This window comes from Barbus barbus (genome assembly GCF_936440315.1).
Source record: "Barbus barbus genome assembly, chromosome: 30".
Taxonomy (NCBI): Eukaryota; Metazoa; Chordata; class Actinopteri; order Cypriniformes; family Cyprinidae; genus Barbus; species Barbus barbus.
In genome coordinates, this window is record NC_136758.1 from 11,904,537 (window position 1) to 11,929,289 (window position 24,753).

At 36.1% G+C, this 24,753-nt stretch overlaps 1 protein-coding gene across 2 annotated transcripts in view; it reads left to right on the top strand.

The window, feature by feature from the left end:
• LOC306850693 (kinase D-interacting substrate of 220 kDa B-like) overlaps positions 1-24,753 on the top strand; it is a 56,182-nt gene that overhangs the window by 23,526 nt on the left and 7,903 nt on the right. The window contains exons 21-28 of one of the 2 annotated variants that reach the window (XM_079386488.1): positions 122-266; positions 377-539; positions 16,613-16,791; positions 17,764-17,996; positions 18,975-19,085; positions 19,782-19,838; positions 22,198-22,227; positions 24,156-24,293. In XM_079386488.1, coding sequence (XP_079242614.1) covers positions 122-266; positions 377-539; positions 16,613-16,791; positions 17,764-17,996; positions 18,975-19,085; positions 19,782-19,838; positions 22,198-22,227; positions 24,156-24,293 — 1,056 coding nt within the window. The remainder of the gene's footprint in view (positions 1-121; positions 267-376; positions 540-16,612; positions 16,792-17,763; positions 17,997-18,974; positions 19,086-19,781; positions 19,839-22,197; positions 22,228-24,155; positions 24,294-24,753) is intronic. The other variant, XM_079386489.1, reaches the window with a different exon arrangement.

Consider the following 24,753-nt stretch of genomic DNA (forward strand, 5'->3'; position numbering starts at 1 on the left):
CTTGTTGAAACACAATGCTATTGTGGTGAAAGAGGATATAAATGTAAATGCAAAACGTGCAGAAGAGGCCTACAGTTATCACACAGATGCTACAGGCCTCCTGACATTGAGTTGTCTGTAGGACACGTACCGCAGGAGACAGATGCAGCGCTCTGTCACGCGCCAGATGTCCTTTGACCTGACCAAGCTGCTGGTCACCGAAGACTGGTTCAGTGACATCAGCCCTCAGACGATGAGGAGACTGCTCAACATAGTGTCAGTCACAGGTCAGTGTGACCCAATTATACTTCCATACATTCATTATTGATTGTGGCGGGTTAAAGACATGAGCAGTGAGTTTACAAATATATAACAGTAATGAAGTGTCTTTTGGTAGGTCGCCTACTTAGAGCCAATCAGATCATTTTTAACTGGGACCGACTAGCGTCCTGGATCAATCTGACGGAGGAGTGGCCGTACCGCACATCCTGGATCATTCTCTTCCTGGAGGAAACTGATGGCGTCTCAGACCAGGTCACAATGAGGACCATCTATGAGAGGTCAGCTTACACATCCTCTGTACCTCACATCAAACGTTAAATATCCAAACATACAAATATTATAATTGGGAATTTAAATGAATATTTATTTATTTCTATATTTAGTTCTCTTTGTATTTTTTTTATTTACTGAATTCTATTATTTAGTTATTTGTTTTATTTAGCTTTGTTATTTGTTTTATTTAGTTTTTTTATATGTCATTTATCTATGACTTTTGCTAATTTTCTTGTATAGTTTATTTATTTAGATCTTTAATTTCTATTATTTCAGTTAGTTAATTCTCTTATTTTCATTTAATTTTTAATTTAGTTATTTATCTATTGATTTTATTGTTTCTTTATGGTTATTAATTTTTTTTTTTTTACTTCTATTTAGTTATTTCTCTTACAACTTTTAGTTTTTTTGTTATTTATGTTATTTTGTTCATTTTCTTGTTTAGTGTATTTATTTAGATATTAGTTTATATTATTTCAGTTAGTTACTATTATTTATTTTATAAAAAAATTATTTGTTTTTATCTATTATTAATTTTAGTATTTCTTATCTTATTGTTATTCATTTGATTATTTATTAATATTGTTTATTTATTTATTAATTCTGTTATTTAGTTATTTCTTTTACATCTTTTATTGAATTTTTGTAACTTATCTGTTTTTTGTTCATTTTCTTGTTAATTCTCTTATTTATTTATTTATTTATTTTTTGTTTGTTTAGTTATTTATCTATTATTAATTATTTCTTGTTTTAGTGTCGTTTATTGATTGATTTAGTTATATTTCTTTTAGTTCTATTTCATTAATTCTATGATTTATTTTGGTTCTTTAATTCTAAAATTATTATTATTGTTATTATTATTTTAGTCCTTGTGACTTGTTTTCTGTAGATGCATATGACACACATTATTTTCCTAAGTTTTTTCTAGTTGGTTGTGCTTTCAATGTAATAATGCTTGCAACCTGCAGGTGGCAGTAGGAAATCTCTGTTCCTTCTATTTCATTTTTGGTCCGCAGCACAATTCCTATAAATCAGGATGTCTCATTGGGTATGATGTACCATGAAGTATTTCAAGCTTTGATCTTTCCTTTCATCCCCTTACAGCAGGACTTTCATATAGGAACAGCAAAACAAAAAGAATGCTGCTCAGTTGCTGCCTGACTAACAGACTGTCACTCTTTAATAATTGTCTTATTTAGTTGTTGTCGTCAAACATGCAACACACCATCACAGTTACATCTGCTGTATCCTCTCTAGAGGGTTTGACGAGTGTGTGTGTGTGTAGCTGCTGTAAGGGGAGATGTTGAGGCCGTTAGGTTTGCTGATGCTCAGTGTTTGGCCTTTAAAGGTTGCTCTGTCACACTGCACTAACATGCTGTGACTCCTGGGGCTGTAGAAGTGTCAGAGCATCTCAGTGTCAGCATCTGCTCTCTCTCCCCATCGCTCTTTCTTTCCCAGCCCCCATGATGCCCTTTAGCGCTTCGTCTCACCCGTTTTTCTCCTCTTTCATCCCCCGAAATACCCTTCATTTCCTCGTGTCCACACCAGCGCTGCATTTCGGTGCAGGTGGGTGGCAGTGAATCGTTCGCTGTGGATGTTAAAATAGAGGCCTGTTATGTTGTTCTGTTATCTGTCACAGATGTTGCTCAGATAAGAAACTGTCAAATCTACTTGTGTTTTTTTTCTTCCACTCTCGAGGTCACGTGGCCATGCATTTGTTCGCTTTTTATAGAAATGAGGGTGAGTCACAGCGGCCACCACAGACCTGCGTTTGTCCACGTGTCCATTTTAGCAGCCGTTTCTCAATGATTAGCCATAAAGCTATATGTCGGTTTATTTTTTGAATGGGTTTTAGGCCTGTTAGTCGCTTGACCCAGAGCGATCTGGACGGGTCAGTATGTGGTCCACACTGATGTAAGAGCCAATCAGGAAGCGCCGTAGTGGCAGACGAGTGAGTTTCATAGGTCAGCTGTCATTTTCAATTGAGTCACATGGCCTGGTCTTGTGTTCTCACTCTGTGATAGTGTGTGAAGACCATTGGACTGATATCATTTGTTAGGGAAATGGACATACTGTGTGTGTGTGTGGGTGTGTTGCCCGGTTTAGCTTGGTTTTCTACATCCTTCTGCCTTTCTCTCAACACACATTCATTCCTAGAAGAGAGAAGTGGCGAAATCCCCTTTTTGTAACGTTGCTCCATGGCAGGTCATTATGAGGCTGGGCTCTCACAGTGCTTTTGTGTGTGTGTTTGTTTGTGACACATTTCACTCATACAGTTTGCACAACATAACCCTTAAAACCCACACCACAATGAAAGACCCACCAAAAACTCTTTGTGTGTCATTGTAACTAAGAATTTGTCTGGATAGACTAGTAAGCTAGTTGATTATCGAGTTTGACTAGTTATCTATATTTTTCCTCCTTTGAGAATGTTTAGTTTACTAACATATGTGTTAGCACAAGAAAACCCTGTCAGAGAAGTAGCAATCCGAAAATTCCTTTAAAGCACTGTTAAAAATCTTAAAGGAGTCATGAACTGCATTTTTCCTTTTAGTTTTGTAATCTATTCTTAGGTCTACGTATGTTATTAAAATTTTTCCATTAAAAATATATTATTATTTTACATTAAAAACATTATTAGTAATAGGCTTTATTGAGCCTGTTTAAGGATGCCAACTGCTATGTCTGGGTAACAGTTTTGGATTTTAAAATAATACATGGATGCTGCTGTGATTTACACTGAAAAAATATGGGTCATTTTGGTTAAAAGCATAAATAATCCAGTATGAAATGACTCATTTTTGCAGCTTGGTTTCAATAAGAGCTGTTTTTGGACTAACAAGGAAGTTTTGAGTTATGAAACTTACAGGATATGTTTATAGTACAATGACCTCTTATAAATCAAAAGATCAAGGAAAATAAAATTTCTCAATTTATGAAAACTTTAAAGTATAATTTTTTATTTAAATTGTTGATTGCTTTGTCACGTCTCACTCTTTATGCATTTGACCCCTTTTGTTAAAAAATAAAAATGTTACAATTTCTAAAGTTCGTCTCGAGACATATGCATGAATATGCACATATGTCTTGTGTAAACGCCCGCTAAGAAACGGTGCCTGGTGGACATGACCCTAAACCTAAAAAAATATGCAGGACTTCTTTAAGACTAACAGGTTAAATGAACAATTTAGTAGTAGTTTTGTGCAATTTATTTATATGGCACATTGTATAAATTTAAAGTAACTCAAAGTGCTGTAGATATCGGACAAGAAAAAAATGTATAAAAAACAAAACTGTTAAATTGTGTAACATTATATATGCATTTTTCAGGTGAGAGAAAATGAAAGCATGATTCTGCTCTTTCACATCTTCCAGTGAAACCAAATGTCATATTTGGGGGAATTTTTGTGAGAGGAACTCTTAGTCATAGTAATAAATCTATAGTAATTTTAGTAATCTTTGTCTTAGTAATGTGATTTATTTGAGAATATAGTTGTCATACTAACTTTTCAGTAGTCAATGCAATATCATTAAAATTGCATGACTTTTGATGATACCCGTTTCGAAAAACTAATGTGCTTTTGAACTGTAGTATGTAACAACTCTGTAGTATGGAAACAACTCTCCAGGTCCGGTGTGATCCGGCCCTTTAATCTGCACCAGAATGTGAATAATCTGTTAATAACATCAGCTTGTTTTATGATTAACATTAAGACAGGCTACAGTAATCCGACTGAGCAGGCGAAACACAAAGATTTCAGTGTTCCTGGATTTTGACTAAAACTACAAATTACACTGTCCACTCACCAAAAAGCCCAACATACCTAGACAAATTGAAAGAAAAATGTCCCTTTCTGTCTGAATTCGACTCGAGTCATTCTCTGTTTCACTGTAAAGTCTTTTTTTTGGCCATTTGGTCTCTCTTCCGAAAGACCATGAGTCATAGTTGTTTTTGGTCTTCACGGCCATTATTTCAGACCGAGAATGTCTTAGTTATACTTAGACGCGTATGGGCCGTTTTACCATAAAAAGCAAACAGGCGGAAGTCCGAATGGAAAGCGAGTGAGTGAGAGAGATGTTGTGGTGGCTGATGGCCATGATCTGTAGTGGACTTTTTGAGCAGAGTGAGGTCCACCGGGAGTTTATTTATGGCACTTTGCTCCGGTTTTGTGCTTGTTACGAGGTGTGGCCCGCCGAGCCGGTTCTGCTCTGACATCTGGTGTCCGGCTTGTGCCAGGATGGTATGACAGAACCTGAGTGGGCTGGGTCCCATGCCCAGCTCGCCCTCCCCTTATCAGCCGGCTCTGGCCCGCTAACATATGTCCCCTACTCTGAAAGCGGCCCTTGTTAATTAACCCACCAGGAGAGTTGGCGTGGCGTGCTCCAAAACGACCAATCGCTGGAGGGGTTCAATGTGAACACGCAGGAAGGAGGACACGCCCCTTCACCTTTCGTCCACACCTCCCGCACCTCTCGGTGTCTTCTTGGCAGGCCAACTTGGTGTGACATTCACCGGTAAAAGAAAAAGAACACGGAAGCCCTTCCGCTTTTCGAAAGGCTCGTCCCACTCACAATGCTTTCTGTCACAATGCTCGGCTTATTCATTGAGGGAACAATCGGCTCTCAGTGCTGGGCTTCAAATCCAGGATTTAAAGCAATTTTTAGCGAAACTTTCTAACTAATGACACTTGAAATTAATGCATGCGAGGCTATTGGAGCTAATTAGACAGACTCTTCTCCTAAGTACTGAAACATTAAGATGACATACTGTTCATTCAGGATTACTTTAATTGGTACAATTATTGTAATTTCAGTCGCAATTACGTCGAGAGATAAAAGCGCCTTCTGAAGCACATTTATGTGATTTCCTTTATGCGAAAAGCCTAATAAGCCTTTAAATAATTCTTATGAAAAGCACACGGCTTCCTTTATTCTGCTCTTTTGAACCTCTTTGCCTTTGAGTTGGGACTTCTCACTGTTTTGTGGATTTGTATTTTTGTCACGTACTGGTCTTGTCTCTAGCATCTCGATGTATTTTCTCCTCTGCCTTTGGAGGGAAGCTATTGTCCGTGAACCTGATCCTTCAAGAACTCTTTGGTGGAAGAGGTAAACTTAGTAATTTAAAAAGTGCAGCCATTATTTGCCCAGAGGCCCTATAAATGATTAGGCTGTTGAAAGCCCCATCTATTCCCCAAAGGAGAGAAGCCCAATCTAAGATAGGGAGTGCATTTATTGGGTGCACAAAGTGACCTCCAGATGGATGAGATGAGTTTGAAACTGGGGAAGAGGTTGTGGGCTGCAGAGGGATTTAAAGTCGCTCTTTGGATCGTTTCTGCGATGCATTGTGGGTTTTTGCCGTGAGGTCTGCTTTCATGGCTGTAACTCTGAATAAAAGAGGCTTACATGTGTCTAGGCTAATTATTTATCCATTAATCAATCGTCACCCAGAACCCTGAGGTGTTGTGTCAGCAAATCTGAAGAGAGAACGTTAGTTTGAAACCGAAAGGATGTACTCAATAATCTGTCACTGTTGAGGCTAAGACTGAAATTCATGTGTGACTCTAACTAAGGTAGAGGCTCTATAAAGGGTTTTTCAGAAAGATGATGGCCTACTTACAAAGACTAAAGACCGCATGATCTTAATCAGTTCAGACTGATTTTTTTACAAGAGTAGTATGCTCTAAATGGTTCTTTGCTGCTTTATGGGATAAGCACTTTCTAAAGCAGCTGAAACTCAGATAACTCCGCTTGTTAGTCCATTTAAATCTATCCTGTTTGAGTAAAACCTGGAGTAACTTACTCAAGTTCAGGTAATCGAACATGAGTTATTGATATTTTTGGGACATTCAAGACCTCCGTTATTATGTGAATAAGTATCTTGAGTTAATTGCATTGTTTATAATAATGGGTTGTCTTAGCAGTCACTTCCAAAAGCCCATGAGAAACCAAGGTAGAACACAGTATAACACCAGTTACCGCTCTTTGACTTTGTTTTGAAACCCTCAAATGCTGTCTGTTTAACCGTGTGTCAATGTGTAGTTACCAGCCTGGAGTTATACAGTATTCTGCCTTTGTTTTACTGTCCATTAAAGTCTATCGTGTTAAAATTACGGTGTAATTTGTGTACTTTCATTCATCTGCCACTGAAGCACACTTCATTAGACAAATAAATTAGAAAGATCACAATGTACCAAACTACTCCATATAACAAAGCACTGTAAACAACCAAAGACTAGATAACTTAGCAGCTATAGCCCCTTTCACACAGTAATACCAGTAAATTGTCGTAAAATTACCGGAACAACTTTACTGGTAAATTCAAAATTGCGCTGTTTATGCAGGTAACGACATTCTGTCCTTTTCTGGTAAAGCACTATTCGCACATAGGTTTCAAATTGCTGATAAATTGTGACATTGTTAAATGGAAATGACCTCTAAATGGCTGCGCCTCCCGTTGTGTTTGTAAACATGGAGGTGTAAACGCGATCTGTGTTTTTGTTTCATTTTTGTGTCAAACGTTCACATTCATGCTACTTCTTTTGGCCCAGAGACATTGCATTACATGACACGTAAATGTAAATGTGTTATCTGCGTCAATGTTATGATTGGCCAAGAGCTGTTGAGTTTTGAATTTCAACGGCTCTGGATTGGCCCAGAGTTTTGACGTCTTATTTCAGTGCATTCTGAACTCGTATGTGCTCATACCAGCAATTTTCATTCTGCGTTCACACACAGCAGAATTCCGGCAATTTACTGGTAATGTTACAACTTCTCATACCGGTAAATTGACGGAACGAGTTTATTTGTATTTTTAAAAAGGGCCTGTTCACAAATGATCTCTTTACGGCAATTCACCGGTAATTGTCCAGTAAAGTCTGGATGTGTGAAAGGGGCTAATATGTAATTGTAAATAATCTTTAACTTTTTTTTTTCTTTTTATAATGCAGGTTATTCACTCAGTGCCAGCCTGTCAGTCTTGCATCTTTTTATGTTAGTGAACCTAGCAAATAAATTGGTTGCAAAACGGTATCCACTCACATGTTTAACGTTTTGTCTGTTTGTTACAGTCAGAGAAACTATGAATCCAATCACATTACTATAAGTTATAGCCTATTAGATCACTAGAGCCCATGATCACTAGATTTTATACAGGTGTTACTATAATGATTTTGTAAATGGTGATCAGCAACCAAATATTGATCATGTGGAAGTTGCTGCCTTTTGCCTTGGCATGTCTTAGGCATGTCTTGCATGACAATACAAAGGCAGAGTACAGTAACTTCAAAATAGGGGTAAAATTTTAAGCTCAAGATTTTTTATGTAGATAATTTTCATTACTAAAACTTCTAATTGCCAGATTTCCAGTGTCCTAATTAATTTTGCTGGACAAAGAAAACGCATTAAAGTCATCTAAACTCAGTTCCACACTCATTGTGGAGCAGTCATTTCCAAGGACCATGTGCAGAGGACACACACAGAAAATCTAAAATTATATATTGGAAGATGTTTTTACTCTTTGATCAGATTATGATTAATCATAAGGATCTATTCTAGATGTTATACGTCTCTTGGGTTTCTATTTTTAAGCATACCATCACTTTGGTCAGGTTACTCTGTCTAGTCAATCTATTTTGGGCAAAGTTCCTCTCAAAGCTTTACCTGCCAGTAACCAACATCATTAGACTTAGATCTATAAATATCTGTTGTTTTCCAGTATAATTGTGTTCCACTGCATCTCTGGGGTAGCGTTCGGCTTTCATCAATGGGGAAAAAGATCCCATGAAAGTTCATTGGAGTTTTTTTATGTTTCTGGGTTTACTCATTTCTCAGAGTTTGGCTGCCAGTTTGGAGGTTTCTCTGGGTTCTTGCACTTCTTAGTTCATTGCAGTCTTCATGTATTTGTGATATGCGACAAAGATGTTGAACTAATTGGGACCTGAATAAAACCGCTTGGAGTGAACATCTACCAAAGTCAGTCCTGCCTCTTCTAGCACCTCACGGACGCCACATCCACCTATCATACAAAACTTTGTGACTGGTGACTGTTGTTCTTTTCATGGTTGGCACATTGATTCTCTTTATGGAGCTCAGAAAATAAATGTGTGTTGGCAGTGCGTGTCTTATGGAGGGCAGGGTGGCAACGACATGTTTGAGCCTCATTGAGCATCCTCAAACTGTCCACACAAGGGTGGCTTTAAGCAAAGTCAAGTGGCACATTCAGGGGAAAATAGTGGGAGAATTATACTCTTTCCCATCAGCTGCTGTGTGTGGGAGTCTTTGAAAAAGAAGAAGAAGAGGAGGAAGAAAAAAAGAGCTAAGCCAGATTTGGGATCGATTAGCATTTGGATAAACCCGATGAGAGAAATCTCAAGTGGCCAACATTTAAGGCATCCACGCCGCTAGCCCAAACGACGCAACACGGCCCCGATCAATAGCAGTATTGTTCGAGACGCCTTCGGTGCTTTTATCTTTGTATGCACTCTTTAAAATGGCAAGTATCTTAAACGGCAGAGCTTCATTTCCCTCACTCCCAGTGCTTCCATGACAGATGAATGAAAGCACTTTTTTTTCCTTTGCAATTTTCTCTCATAGCGAAGGCAAGAATGTCAAAAGTGATTGCTAAACAAATCACTTGATGTCAAAGCCAACTTCTTCTTCTCCCACCAGCTTCAAAAGCTCTTTTTTTCCTGGTGGAAGAATTACATCAGCTTCAATTGATTATAAATAGTATTCTTAGCATGCTGTAACAGAAGATGTGTACAGCTGGGGAAAGATTAGCCTTCTCTTGGCCGCGGCATGATGTTTGTGTCTCTATATGAATGGTTGAATACAAATACTAGTGATACTGGGTTTGGAGGGGAATTAGCTTGTCTGCTGCCTACTGCGTCTCATAAAATTTAGCTGAGCAGATAATATCCATAACCATATCTTTTCTGTTCAATTAAAAACACACATCTACACTTTTGGCAATTTAGACTGTTTGACTGCTGTTTGAATTGCACATCAAAATCACAATAAAAAAAGATGTTTAATACGGATAACTGTATAACAAGTATCTACACGGACCTAGAGAAAACCATATATCTCTCACTCTTACGTTTTTTTAAATTGTTTGTAAAAGCTAATTCTGGAAATTGATGCATCAGACTGAAGTCTGACTGAGACTTTGTATCCACTGTAGTGTCTTTTTCATACACTACTCTTCAAAAGTTTGGGTTTAGTTATTTTAAATTGAAATGTAAAATAAAATGTTTTCAATTTTTTTTATTTTGATATTAATAAAATAATAGAATTTTTCAGCAGCCATTACTCTTAAGACTTTTCAGTCTTTTTCAAGTCAAAATTTCTTGCTATCAGTGTTGGAAACCGTTGTGTGAATAGAACGTTCATAAGAACACCATTTATTTGAAATAGAAATCTTTTGTAACATGATAAATGTCTTTACTGTCACTTTTGATCAATTATATTAAGTTGGTGGTTGATGTATTTTGAATATTCTGAAATGAAATTACTTGCTCTAGCCGTTAGCACACAAACTCTGACACATAAAGCTGGTGCTCATTTGGGTGATGAAAGTTTGAGGCCAGCTTGTGTCATTTCCTGATTTCATCCTTCTCTGTTCTTGCCATTATTTTAATAAAACCGCAACATGACCAAGAAAAAAAACAGTCTGACTAAGACAAAAGGATGAAATGAAGACATTGATTTGTGTTGTATAGGGATATGGCCTGGTCTGGCTAAGAGTGAAAATTCCCCTGAAGGCCTGCAGATGTGTCTCTTCCTCCTTGTCTTGTTAGTCTTGTTTTAGTCAGTCACTGGAATGACATCGTCATTCTGGTGTGTTTATGGACGCCTCGAATGTTTTAGTCTGGGAGTGGTGTTTGAACGAGGCCTGTGTCGGGGTGTTTGCGCTGACACACTACACGCCAGATTAAATACAGCAGTTTTCTCATCAACTGCTCCCTGGACACTATTGAATGTATGTGTGTGTTTGTTTTTGTATTCCATAAACAAGTCAATGACAAACATCTCTATTTAGAATTACATGATTGCAAACCCTTCATTATGGACGTCCAATATAACGTTGCTACTATGAACTAAAACTGGGGTGCAATTAGTGCTGTTATTATGGCTTTGAAAATTGCCAAATATTGAGTTTCATAAAGATGTAAGCTTCTCTCTTGATATGCTATACTGCTGTCATGTGCTGCTATTATTTTTTAAAAGATTTCTAATTGTATAAAAGTATTATGTAAAATGTTCTTTGAATCAAGTTGTTAAACTTAAAATGACTTTCAATCAAATACACAAATCTTACATCAATGTATCAGCAGTAATTAAAAAAATATTTTATATATATTATTATTATTATTATTATTTAATGTTATTAATAATGAAATTGTATTCATCTTAATAACAATAAATAAGTTAAATATAAATGACTGCTATAACCTTTTTGTTGTTTAATGTTAATTTAATTTAAATTATTAATAATGATAATACAAATATAATAGTAATAATAATCAAATAATAATTTTATGTTTTATTATTATTCATTGTTAATAAGTTAAAATTAGTTAAATATACATGTGAATTAATTTTCATAAATAAAATAAAACAAAAATTATATTTTTATTATTTTTGTATTTATTAAAATGTATTTAATTTATTTAACTTATTATTTTAAAATATGAACATTGAATAATTATAATATTTAATTTATTGTTACTAACATTAAATATTATTATTATTGCTATTTAATGATAATATCAATAATAAATTCAATTGTTGTTATTTATTATGATTATTATTTAATGATTGATAATTTTTATGATAACATTTAATAAATTATTATTATTATGATCAATAACTTATTTAATTTTAATAATAGTAACAACAACAACAATAATAATAATAATAATAATAATAATAATTAAATAATAATACATCAAAATTCTTCTTCTTCTTCAACTGAAGTATGTAAAATTCAAACCTATGTTCCAAATAAATTTCTAAACTAAATTTCTCTGTGCTTTTATTATTTTTTGTGTCACTCAGGCAGTCTCTTTCTGTCTTAGCAATAAGGACCAGACGCAAATGCAAGTCAAAGATCTGGCAGTGCGAGACTATGCTTATCAGCAAACACCATTAATTTATAGATCACTAATCTAATATGTCTCAGAGTCATATACTTGGCTACGAAGAATCGTTTAATATTTTTGGATCCTTCTTAAATGTTCTTCCTTCTTTAAAGCAGGTTCCTTTAAAGTAGAGGCCGTGGAAAGTGTGTGTGTGTCTTGTGACATAGGAAGTTGGTTCTCTAGAGAGGCTCTTGTCACTGGCTCCTGTTTGTCTGTGAGCATGCTCACACACACATACAAATAAACAAGCCCAGCTGGATTTCGGAAGAGACACAATCTGCCCAGTTCTGCTTAATCCAGTGCGTGGGAAATGAACCAAACCTCTCTCACCAGCACACGTCTCTCTTGTTCAGCCCGTCTTAAAGTGATACTTCTGCGTGTGTGTGGGTGTGGAGCAGACAAGCAAGCATGTGTTTGCCATCTTTATGTTGGTCACGTCCTTGAGCTCCACCCTAAGTGTGAGACCTCTACCTAATGTCCATCATGCGGAAGGTCAGCTGACTGTTCACAGCATCCGACTCTGACCCGCTGACACACAGGCCTGCTGTAGCACAGTGTGGGCCTTTGTCCAATGACTTCAACATCTGCTCTCACACCCAGCCCCACTCACTTGCCCTCCAACACACACATTTCACGTCTGAAATTGTGAGTCATTTGGTGACCATCGCTATTTATACAGCCATGCGAGGATGATGAGACCAAAACAATTAACTTAAATGCTCTGCTAAACTTAAACCTTTTGGAAGATGATATTTTAACATGCCGTCCAGGTCATAATGACCTTAATACAGTGTCCTAACCAGAAACAAACAGACAGCAAAAATGCTGTGTAATATAGCAAAATCTTATTGTGAAAATTCGTATTGGAAAATTCTGCGTGTGAAAAGGTGCACATTTAAAGAACACAGATGCAACGTCATTTCCATAATGACCAGCGCAATCTACCAAGAGCAGAGCAAATTACCGCCTGCTTAAGACCATGCTTTTTTTGGGCGTTAAATAATGCTGCAAATACCAGTGAATTGGCGAGCGCAAATCTTAGTAAATTGCGTTACGTGATTCATTTGAATACTCTTCTCCCATAAATTTACAGATCAAAAGGGAAACTCCTACAAATGCATATTCAATAAGGTGAGTCACAAAAATAACTGTCTAAGCCTTTTCAGTGCTAATTTCCCACTGCGTGTCTTTAGTAAATCCTGACAGTAATTTATATTTTTAACGGCAAATGAAGGTTTGTGCTGGCGCAAGCTGATAGTAAATCGGGCCCTTAGCTGGTTAATTTTAGTTTTTCTTGTTTCTTTCTTTCTTGTCATAAAAATGTATAGTTTAATTTTAGTTTTCTGTTTTGTAGTGTTGTTACAGTTGACAAAACTAGAAAACAGTTAAAAAAACAAACCATTAAAAATTGTTTTCAATTATATAATAAAATAAAATAAAAATTAAATATAAATATATGAAAAACATAGAACATTTATATTGGCAACTAACTGAAATAAAAAAAGTTTAAATTTACATGCTAAAATTACTAAAGGTACTGTAAAAATGAAATAAAAATGAGTTAAAACTATATAAATAAAAATATAAATCATTTTAAAATAATAAACTAAACAGACAAAAGCTCATTTGCACAAACTTACCAAAACTTTAAGTAAAATAAAATAATAGTATATTTATTAATAATAATAATAATAATAATAATAATACAAATATAAAAATAAAAGCTAATAAAAAATATTAATAAATACTACAACCCAAATTCCAGAAATGTTGGGGGCGTTTTTTAAATGTGAAAAAAATGAAATCTAAAAGACTTTCAAATCACATGAGCCAATATTTTATTCACAATAGAACATAGAGAACATAACAGAGAACATAACAAATGTTTAAATGGAGAAATTTTACACTTTTATCCACTAAATGAGCTCATTTCAAATTTGATGCCTGCTACAGGTCTCAAAAAAGTTTGTCACGGGGGCAACAAAGGGCTGAAAAAAGCAAGACATTTTGCAAAGATTCAGCTGGGAGAACATCTAGCAACTAATTAAGTTAATTGACATCAGGTCTGTAACATTAAAGGGATGTCTTAGAGAGGCAGAGTCTCTCAGAAGTAAAGATGGGCAGAGGCTCGCCAATCTGTGAAAGAGTGCGTAAAAAGATTGTGGAATACTTTAAAAACAATGTTCCTCAACGTCAAATTGCAAAGGCTTTGCAAATCTTATCATGTACATCATCAAAAGTTTCAGAGAAACTGGAGAAATCTCTGTGCGTAAGGGACAAGGCCGAAGACCTTTGTTGGATACCCATGGTTATTGGGCCCTCAGACGACACTGCATCACTCATCGGCATGATTCTGTCATTGACATTACTAAATGGGCCCAGGAATACTTCCAGAAACCACTGTCGGTAAACACAATCCGCCGTGCCATCTGCAGATGCCAACTAAAGCTCTATCGAAGCCATATGTGGACATGTTCCAGAAGCGCCGTCGTGTCCTGTGGGCCAAGGCTCATTTAAAATAGACTGTTTCAAAGTGGGAAAGTGTTCTATGGTCAGACGAGTCCAAATTTGACATTCTTGTTGGCAATCATGGACGCCATGTCCTCCGGGCTAAAGAGGAAGGAGACCTTCCAGCATGTCATCAGCGTTCAGTTCAAAAGCCAGCATCTCGGATGGTTTGGGAGTGCATAAGTTCATACGGTATGGGCAACTTGCATGTTTTGGAAGGCACTATGAATGCTGAAAGGTACATAAAGTTTTTTGAGCAACATATGCTCCCTTCCAGACAACGTCTATTTCAGAGAAGGCCTTGTGTATTTCAGCAGGACAATGCGAAACCACATACTGCAGCTATTAAAACAGCATGACTTCGTAGTAGAAGAGTCCGGGTGCTGAAATGGCCTGCCTGCAGTCCAGATCTTTCACCTATAGAGAACATTTGGCACATCATTAAATGAAAAATGTCAAAGATGACCACGAACTCTTCCGCAGCTGGAAACCTATATCAGGCAAGAATTTGGACCAAATTCCAACACCAAAACTCCAGAAACTCATAACCTCGATGCCCAGACATCTTCAAACTGTTTTGAAAAGAAGAGGAGATGCTACACCATGGTAAACATGTATTTTGAGACCTGTAGCAGGCATCAAATTTGAAATGATTTGATTTTGTGCATAAAATTGTAAAATTTCTCAGTTTAAAAATGTATGTTATCTATGTTCCATTGTGAATAAAATATTGGCTCATGTGATTTGAAAGTCTTTTAGTTTTCATTTTATTCCAATTTAAAAAAAGTCCCAACATTTCCAGAATTCGTGTTGTATAATAGTGTATAAATTATCCTTAGTACTGGATTTAACAATATTAACTGTAATTTTTCTCACCTTCCACAATCACTCTCATCTGGATCATCTGTGTTTGAGGTTTATTATACATGAGGAGTGGAGTTTTGGTCCAGTGAGCTCTTTGTTTTGGGCTGTAAATGCAGAGATAGAAACCAAACAACCAATAAAATATAGAGTCGCTATGTTGTATCTGGTTTGGATGCAGTGCAAATAGCTGTGCCATATCAGGTTAGAGGTCATTTGATGAACTGAATGTTTCAGACGCTCCCTCCAGGTGTGTAACGCCTCACATTAGATGTCAGTGTTTGTTTACACTGCCTCAGTTTAGCAACAGGTCATCTGGGTGTCATTGTGTCAGCTCTCTCCTGCCCAGTTTAAACAGCTAAAATCGGATTACTTAAACCAGTGATATGGGACGGGGCCAAACACTGAGCTCACCCTTTTCACGGTGCAATTCGGCTCGATCAGTATGGAAAAAAGGACTTATTGTGCCCTCATACCGACCAGTAAGAAGATTCAGTAGGCTTTATAGCAGAGAGGCAGAGGCGTGGGCTGGGGGCAGATAAGAAGATAGAGGAAGAAATATGGGTTCCGCAAATGTCTGCGTTCAGCGGAAACAAATCTTCTGATTTATTTGATATGAATTCCCATGCTCAATAAGATAAATTGCAATAGGAAGGCATTTATCTGAAAGCGCCTGACATCATGCTGCAGATATAACTGTGGTAACCACATACTCACAAAGTTGGGCTAAGAGTGTGAGCTTGTGACTAGTAAGCCAGTTTACCACAGTTTAGAGTAGATTTACATGTTATTGATGATAATTAATACTAAATACCAATTTAATGCACACTAAAGCAATCTGACCATCCATCAGTCTATCAATCGATCAGTCGGCATCAATGTCAGAAATGTCCTTTTTTATGAACAACCAGTGTTTATACCCTGGCACTGATTGTCAGGTGTATTTTGTCTTTTATGAGGGAGTTATATATTATTTATTTGTTTATTTAGTATTCATTTAACCCTCTGGCGCTGCTCATGTGGCTGTCATTTTTTTTTTTCCAATGAAATAAATGTAATATATTTTAGTTCAATAATGTTATATATATACTAGTCATATAATTTAACCACTTCTGAGCACCTAAACATTTTATTTCCAACAATGGAGCACAGAATAAACTGTGGTCTTTTTATAAAGAAGATACTTGACAGATTATTGTTGGCATAAAAAAGGTTATATAAAAGTAATAGAAGTTTTAGTTTATTATTATGGAAAATGCACAAATACTTTTTTTTTAAACTTTTTTTGTGAAATATATATTTCCAAATATGTTCTACTCTGACACTGTATGAAAATAAAAGCCATAAATCTAAACGAGTTGTTTTGCAATTTTGAAGTTGATATCTCAAAGATGAGCTTTCAGTATGATTTTGTTTGAGCGCAATACCTAACGTTTCCATTAGATGAAATTCACTTCCTATTAATTTCCAATGTGGTCATTTTTGAATATTTTAAATAGCCTCAAAAGCTGTTGATTTTCTGAAACTGGTATACGTTTGCTGTGTTAATTGTCACTATCTCATTGCAGGATTTCTAAAAACATCCCCACCACTAAAGATGTAGAGCCTCTGTTGGAGATCGATGGTGATATTCGTAGTTTTGAGGTGTTTCTCTCATCGCACACCCCTGTTCTCACCGCTCGTGATGTGGAGTTGTTCCTGCCTTGTACTGTCAACCTGGATCCCAAACTAAGGGAGATCATCGCAGGTACAGACCCACACAAACGTGTTTGTTTTGCATATAAATGAAGGACATTGTTTTAATATAAATCTAGACTTGCTACAAACTTACCAAAATTCAACTACATAAACACTAACTAGAACTTTTTTCCGGTGACATATAACAAACACTTATTGACAAAATGTAATATTTATAGGAATGTATAGCTTGATGCTTTTTATAGTGTTTATATATTAATTAATTCATGTGCAGAAGATACATTTTTTATATTTTGAGGATGTCTCCTGGCTTTTCTTAGATTTAGCTATTTGTGTCCCTAATTGTAGATAAGTAAATGCACACGCGGTGCTAAATATATTGCTGTGGATTTCTCTAAATCATTGCAAATATGAGAGATGATATTATCTCATCACATGATAATGGTCAGCGGCGCCGTGCTTTGAGACAGCAGACGTTGCTTGGTGCAATGTGACAATGGACTGTGCAATAAAGGTTCCTTTGTGAACCGAGAGAGATGAGTAAGGTCTCCATTGTGTTCACCTCAGGAAATGAAACATCACTGAAGCCCGATAAGCTGCTCGTTTTCTGAGTCACCCAGCCAGTCTTATTTGGTCTAGCTGGGTGACTCAGAAATATTATTTCCAACCAAACAAATTGTGATGTATGTTTCAGCCCTTGAGACTTTGACGCTAAAGTGAACGCGGATTTCATTGGGAGCCACGTTTATTTCTTCTAGGTGCGTTTGCGATTCGCTGCTTCTGTTGGGAAATATCTGTGTTTTTCTAAGGGAATCAAACCACAGAGGCCTTTCTTTTCTCACATGTAACTTACTATAAATGCTTCATTTGGCTGAAGTCGACTGTGAGTGGGAGGATTTGAATGCCTTTAAAGTGCTGGCCAAGTTTCGGATCTAACTTTCTCCTACTCTCTCTCTTTCTCTCTGTCTCTGTCTCTCTCTCTCTCTCTCTCTATCTGTGTGTTTTTCCATCCTCCCTTCAGATGTACGAGATGCACGAGAGCAGATGCACCTTGGAGGAGTCAGCTATCCCACACTGCCCCTGCAAGATGCTTCAGTACGGCCGCACTCCACATTTGGACAGCACTCTTTGGCCTGCTCTCCCACAGGCTCTTTCCCTGGCTCTTTCCCCCCTGCTGGAGTGCTGCCGGCCGCTCAGCCCCACAGCAGCTACTTTAGTGGGCTTACGGGACCCCAACATCCCTTTTACAACCGGGTGAGACATCAGACAAAGACATTGCTTACTGTGTTCAGCAAAGTGCACCTGTGTCTATGGAGTTACTTAACATACTTATAAGTATATAGTAAAATAGGTTCAGGAACAAAACTGGCCCTCTGGCACATTATAAAAAAAAAAAAAAAATTAGTTGTGCTATTATTATTATTATTATTATTATTGTTATTATTATTTCATAAAATGTCATGCTACTAATAATATTAATGTAGTATTAATAAATTATTATTATTGGTCAGTAGTCAGTGTTATTAATAATATTTGTTTTAATATTATATTTTATATTTGATCATATTCAGCTTTAATAATAATAATAATAATAATTTATAAAATGTTGATAATAATATTAATATAGTATTCATAAATTATTATTATTATTGGTCAGAAGCAGAAATAAAATTAATAATTATATTCTTACTATTGCTATTAATAATATCAATATTTATATATTAGTAATAAATATATAAATATTATTATATAGAGAATCATATTCTATCATATTTTATCATATCATAGCTTAATAATAATAATAATACATAATTTCATTATTAGTTGTTAGTAGTAGTAGTTGTAGTAGTATGATTAATAATAATAATACAATTTAGTTATAGTAATATTTAATAATAATCATAATAATTTTACTTTTAATTACTACTACTTACTACTAATAACTAAAGGATGATTATTATTATTATTAGACTGAATAATTAGTAAAATAGAATAATTAAAAGTAGTAGTAGTAGTATTAATAATATAATAATAATAATAATAATTGTGCCACCGCCACTAATAATGGTATTAATTTTCAATGTATACATATATAGCCCGGCCCTAATAAAGCTGTTTTTAGGCTGTAATGTGTGTTTGACCTCTCATTGAATGCCTGAAGTGGCGCTGACCCTCACCTGACCCTCGTGCATCAGATTCCTGAGTATTTGTCTGTTCTCTCCACCTCTATAGCCTTACTTCCCTCATCATGTTTATCACCTGCCCCGACATTACCCTGGCAGCCCCCATCATGCCCCCTCACGCCCTGCAACTAAACTCCATAAGGACCCCAGTCTGGGACTAGTAAGTACATAACTAAACGCCTCAAGGTCACCGCAGCCACACATGCGTTTTAGTGCCTAGTCTATATGGCCACAGTAATGTCTTTATGTCTCAGGATGCTAAATGTATCTCTCTTTTTTTCCATGCTTTGTTTTAAGCTCGTCGTGACAAACAGCCTGTGGCGTGTATGCTCTGACGTTGCACGCTAAACTCACAGTTTTGCACTTCTGTAGCATTTTCATTGAAGTTTCTTAAAATGAAAATGTATATAAATGCTTTTAGTTTTCAATCTTTTTTTCATTTCCTCCTCACTTCGTTTTAGTCTTAAAAGTATGGTAGCTGTTTAATTCTGTGTATGTACATGTAAACCTTTATGATTGGCTAACATTTTTGCATGGCAAATGAGTAATAATCTCTCTGCCACAATACAGTCTGATATTTTAATATCTTATGGTTATGACATTATAACCATATGATTTATGCGTGGTTAGAGACTGTCTACTTTGTAGATTGAACTTTTAACTTCTAAAAGAGCCTGGAAACTCTTGTTTTCAATAACATTTCTGTTTAAAACCTGATGGAGTTTCTAGAATTCATAGAAGTTACAGGAAAACCCCCGCATCTCTGTCAGTCCTCTCCCCGGCCTGTCCATACTAAAGGTGTCTGTTCTGTATCTCTGGTTCTTCCTCTTTCATCCATACTGTCTCCCTCCATCAGGATGTAATCAGAGAGGACTCCAATGAGGGTCTTCCCTCTCCTACATCCCCCTCTATGGTAACTTTGGCAGTGTGTATGTCTCTGTTTATATCTGTGCATAAAAGATGCAGTAGAGCCTTTTATTGCATGCAAACACACACACACACACACTTATGATGCTAGTGGCATGTTAAATTTAGCTGTCCAGTCTCTGCCTGCGCTTCTTAAACCCTAAAGCTTAATGTGAAACTAGTGAACAAATCTCAATGTTCAAAGAACTTATTGCTGGAACTCATCATTTTCCTTTTCCCTCTTGACTTTTTAATGCATATTTGACTTTGAAACAGAATTAAAGGGATAGTTCACCCAAAAATGAAAAGTCTGTCTGTAATTACTCACCCTCATGTAGTTCCAAAGCCATAAGACCTTTGTTCATCTTTGGAACACAAATTAAGGTATTTTTGATGAAATCCGAGAGATTTCTGACCCTGCATAGACAGCGACACAACTGATACATTCAAGGCCCAGAAAGGTAGTCAGGACATCATTAAAATAGTCCATGTGACATCAATGGTTCAACTGTAATTTTATGAAGCTACGGGAATATTTTTTGTGCGTAAAGAAAACAAAAATAATGACTTCTCTTCTGTGTCATTCTCCGCCGCCATTTACGACAGTACCACGACGCATTGAAATAGTTTTTTTCAATTGAAAGAGAATTGTCGAATCAAGTAGTTTCTTATTGTTTTCTTTGTGCACAAAAAGTATTCTTGTAGCTTCGTAAAATTACGGTTGAACCACTATCACATGGACTATTTTAACGATGGCCTGACTACCTTTATAAGTCTTGAAAGTGGTAGCTGTGTTGCTGTAAATGGAGGGCCAGAAAGCTTTTAGATTTCATCAAAAATATCTTAATTTGTGTTCCGTAGATGAACAAAGGTCTCACGGGTTTGGAACGACATGAGGATGAGTAATTAATGAGAGAATTTTCATTTTTGAGTGAACTATCCCTTTAAGTGTATTAAATGTATCAACAAAATCAATTAGTAAAATAGTCAGGTGGTGCAGTGAATGAAGCCATGTCTCATTGAAGAGCATGCCAAAATATGTACATATAATTTTTTTCTCTAGATTTAAATGGAATTTTAAATCTCATGTCTTTTCACATATTTAAGTTATATATTCTTTTGAACTTTGTTCATCAAAGAATCCTGAAAAAAATATTTTACACAAAAATATTAAGCAGCACAACTACTTTTCAACATTGACAATAAGAAATGTTTCTTGATCACCAAATCAGCATATTAGAATGATTTCTGAAGGATCTATTTTAAATTGTAATAATATTTCTGTTTTTACTGTATTTCTGATCAAATGAATACAGCCATTTATAGCATAAGTGACCTCTTTCATGCAAAAACATTAACAAATCTTACTACCCCTACTTTTGACAGTAGTGTAATTTTAATGACTCCAAACTAAATATGAACATTTATTTGAACCAATATATCAATTTAATTCAATAAACTTGTTTAGCTGTTGGAGTGATGTTTCTGTAGCTAAACTGGCTACAGCTATCTTCTGATGCCACTGATCTCTAAAATGGCCAAATATCTGATACTGACATTGAAATCATAATTATCTCAGATTAGACTATTATACTGATGCTCACTGACTTATCATTCATCCCAACTTATCCTCCCTAAAACTATCTATTTACACATCTCTCAGCTCCTCCAGCATATTCTCCGTTCCTGCACCTCTGTCCTTCTTCCCCATTGTCATTGCTTGAGCCAAGCCCTGCTGCTGGTTTCTCTCCTCATATTCTGCCCTCCTTCGTTCAGCCCTGTTGTTTTGCTCTTTCATGCCTAAGTCATTTGATCCCCTCTCTGGTCTGTCCCCCCATTGCTGCTTTGTTCTGCGTGGTGTGAAAGGCTGCTGCTATCTGAGGCTGGCTGGATTAGCATCAGCAGTGCTGGGACGGCGCTGAATGAGGTCGCTCTTATCAGCACAGCGAGCCGCTTCCTTTAGCGAACACGTCTGTTTCCTCCTCCCTGGCCCCTCATGTTAATTATACTCTTATCACCCGGCTCGAACACTCGCCCATCAGGGTGGGGCCGTTTTGGAATTAAACAACTTCTTCTCGACATGGAGTCGTGAAAATTCATCTCGGCTACTCCTATTCTCCTTTTATGTGTTTTTTCTGTTCGAAACTCCTTGCTAGTCCATCCTTTTGATTCGCCCCATCTGAAGGTCTCTGTTCGATTGGCTTTTTAAAATCATTACTGTGAAATCAATCCATGCAGGTTGGATGCTATGAGACAAGCATCTGTCATAAATAATGTTATTGTGAGTACATTTGATTGATTGCTGATTGAAGCGTGTGACCTAATCCCTCCTTTCCTCTCGTCCTCTCTCCTTTTCTCGATCCCAGATAAAATCTCAGCCCTTCCGAATGAAGCAGGTACAAACATTTAAACCCTTCAGTTTTCTCATATTAAGTGTGTTATTTTCAGGGCTTCTGCTCATTTTGGCTTGTTTCACTTAAAACCAGGACAAAATGAACAGCCAGTTCTGTCATTGTGAAATTTTTCTGTTCAGATACACTGTGGCCAAAAGTATGTGTACAACTGAACATCACAGGCTGTCCAGCTCCAGAAAGGACAATAACAACTTCCCTGCAACCTGTACGCTATATTTTAAGTCCTCTGAAGCCATATGATAATTTATGTGAGGAACAGATTGAAATTTAAGCTGTTGTTTAACTAAAATTTGTCAACTTTTATTCTCCATTTATATATATATCCAGACAGGTGTTTCAGGTTTAATTTTGATCCGAATGCAAATGAGTTTTTAGGGAACAGAGGAATATTAGCCGTGACTAGTAATATTTATTCAAAGGCTTCTCCTGGTTGGCTGATTCTTTTACAGTTTTCTGCAGTTTCATCCAGTTTGTTCTCAAGGCACTAATTTACTTTTATTTCTTGTATTTGTTCTTATTAAACATGCCTGCTGCTGATGAATAGGACTTACATATATTTTAGGTGAAAACAACTGGTGTTAAGCTTGGCTGAGAATCCACACCACTCATTTTTGAACAAAGAATCATGGACATATTTTATATTTTTTGACTGCTCATCACAGTAGTTGTTTCCCAAGCAGACTAGCCTAGATACGGATAAAAGGCCCAGTCATCATCATATAAAGAACACACCGGTCACACTTAAGTTTGGAGACCAATTCTCAATATTAACTATTAACTGCGATTTTGCCTCGATAAACGATAACAGTTGGTAAAGTAGTTGTTAAGTTTAGATATGGGGTAGGATAAGGGATCTAAAATATGGTCATGCAGAAAAAGAAATTAACAGCCAATATGCTAGTAATATGCATGCTAATAAGCAACCTTAAAATAAGGTGTTACCAACATGCTTGTATAATGTTAATGCAGAGTCATTTATTAAATTAACTATGGCCTCAAATTATTAAAGTGAGCAACTTCATGAAAGTAAACTAATATAATGTAACTAAATTTCAATTATATTATTGATATAGGATTGTTGTATTAAGTGGGCTGAGCACAATAAAAAATAATAATAATGGCATCTATTGTTCCATAAAGAACCAAAATAAAGGTTCCAAAAGGTGGTTTTCGCAGCGATACCATAGAAAAACCATTTTGTGTTCCACAAAGAATTTTTCAGTGATCTGTTCTTAATAGAATATTAGGGTGAAGAACAAGAAAGAAAGAAAGGACTTTCCAATATAAATAACTTGTTGTGGAACTCTTAAAAAATAAAGGTTCTTTATTGGCATCATTGTTTCCAAAAAGAACCTTTACCATCCATGGAACCTTTTCATTCCACAAAAGGTTCTTTTAGATTATTAAAATGTTTTTCACACTAATTAAAAATTGATCCTTTATGAACTGTTCACTGAAAGGTTCTTTGGGGAACCAAAGTGGCTCTTCTGTGGAATTACTGCAAAACCCCACTTTTGGAAGCTTTTATTTTTAAGAGTGTACGTCATACTAGAACTGGGCCACCACTGACAATCCAGACCAATTTAAAGATCTTGTGGCTGTCTACACTTGACACCTACACATTAGAATTTTACATTAAACATGCATTTTACTCTCCGCAAAGTCTTGTAATGATAGCTCCCATACATGACTTCAACAAACAGAAATTTCCATCATGCATCATGTATTGTTTGTTCAGCCATTACTGCTCAGAGTTCTTTATTCTGTTATGATATTGAATTACTGCCTTGCTTTTTCTTGAGTTGTAGTGCTTTTGAATCACATGGCTTTGACAGTGCCTCATGCCTTGCTATTCCAGAATGCATTATGAACTGATGGAATGAGTGACAAGTTACTGTATGTGTGTGTAGGGCTCGGGTTCTGTGGTTTCTAGTGGATCTCAGGTCCTCCTCAGTTCTCTGAGCATTGATGGCGTATGTGACAAGCTCAGACAGATCCAGGGCCTGGACTCTAGCATGCTGGAGCAGTATATCAGCACAATCAAAAAGGTATGTTTAGGAGAAGTGTCCTGAAAGGTCCATTGAAAAGCATGCAGTCCATTTAAAGGTTTGGCATGTGATTATACTGTTCGCTTTCACAGTACACTTTGTTGTCCTATTGCTTCTTTAAAGCATTTGAAGTGTAAATCTAATGGGTTTTTATGACAACTGTGAAATATGTTTGAAAAAGTATTATCTAACAAATATAACATGGTATGAAGTATAGCTAATAAGTAGCCAATTTTAAGCATATCTGATCTCTATATCCCCTCCCCCCAAATTAGGTATTAAATCGTAATATAATCATAATACAGTTTTAATAATCAGTTGAAATGATATTCAATTCACTACAGTAACACAAATGTGTTACTATTAATATTAATAGAAATAATTTTACTAATTAAACTAGCAACAATTTTAACTGGCAAAAATGTTATATTATCTGTGTCAGCTGTTACTGTATTTTTTT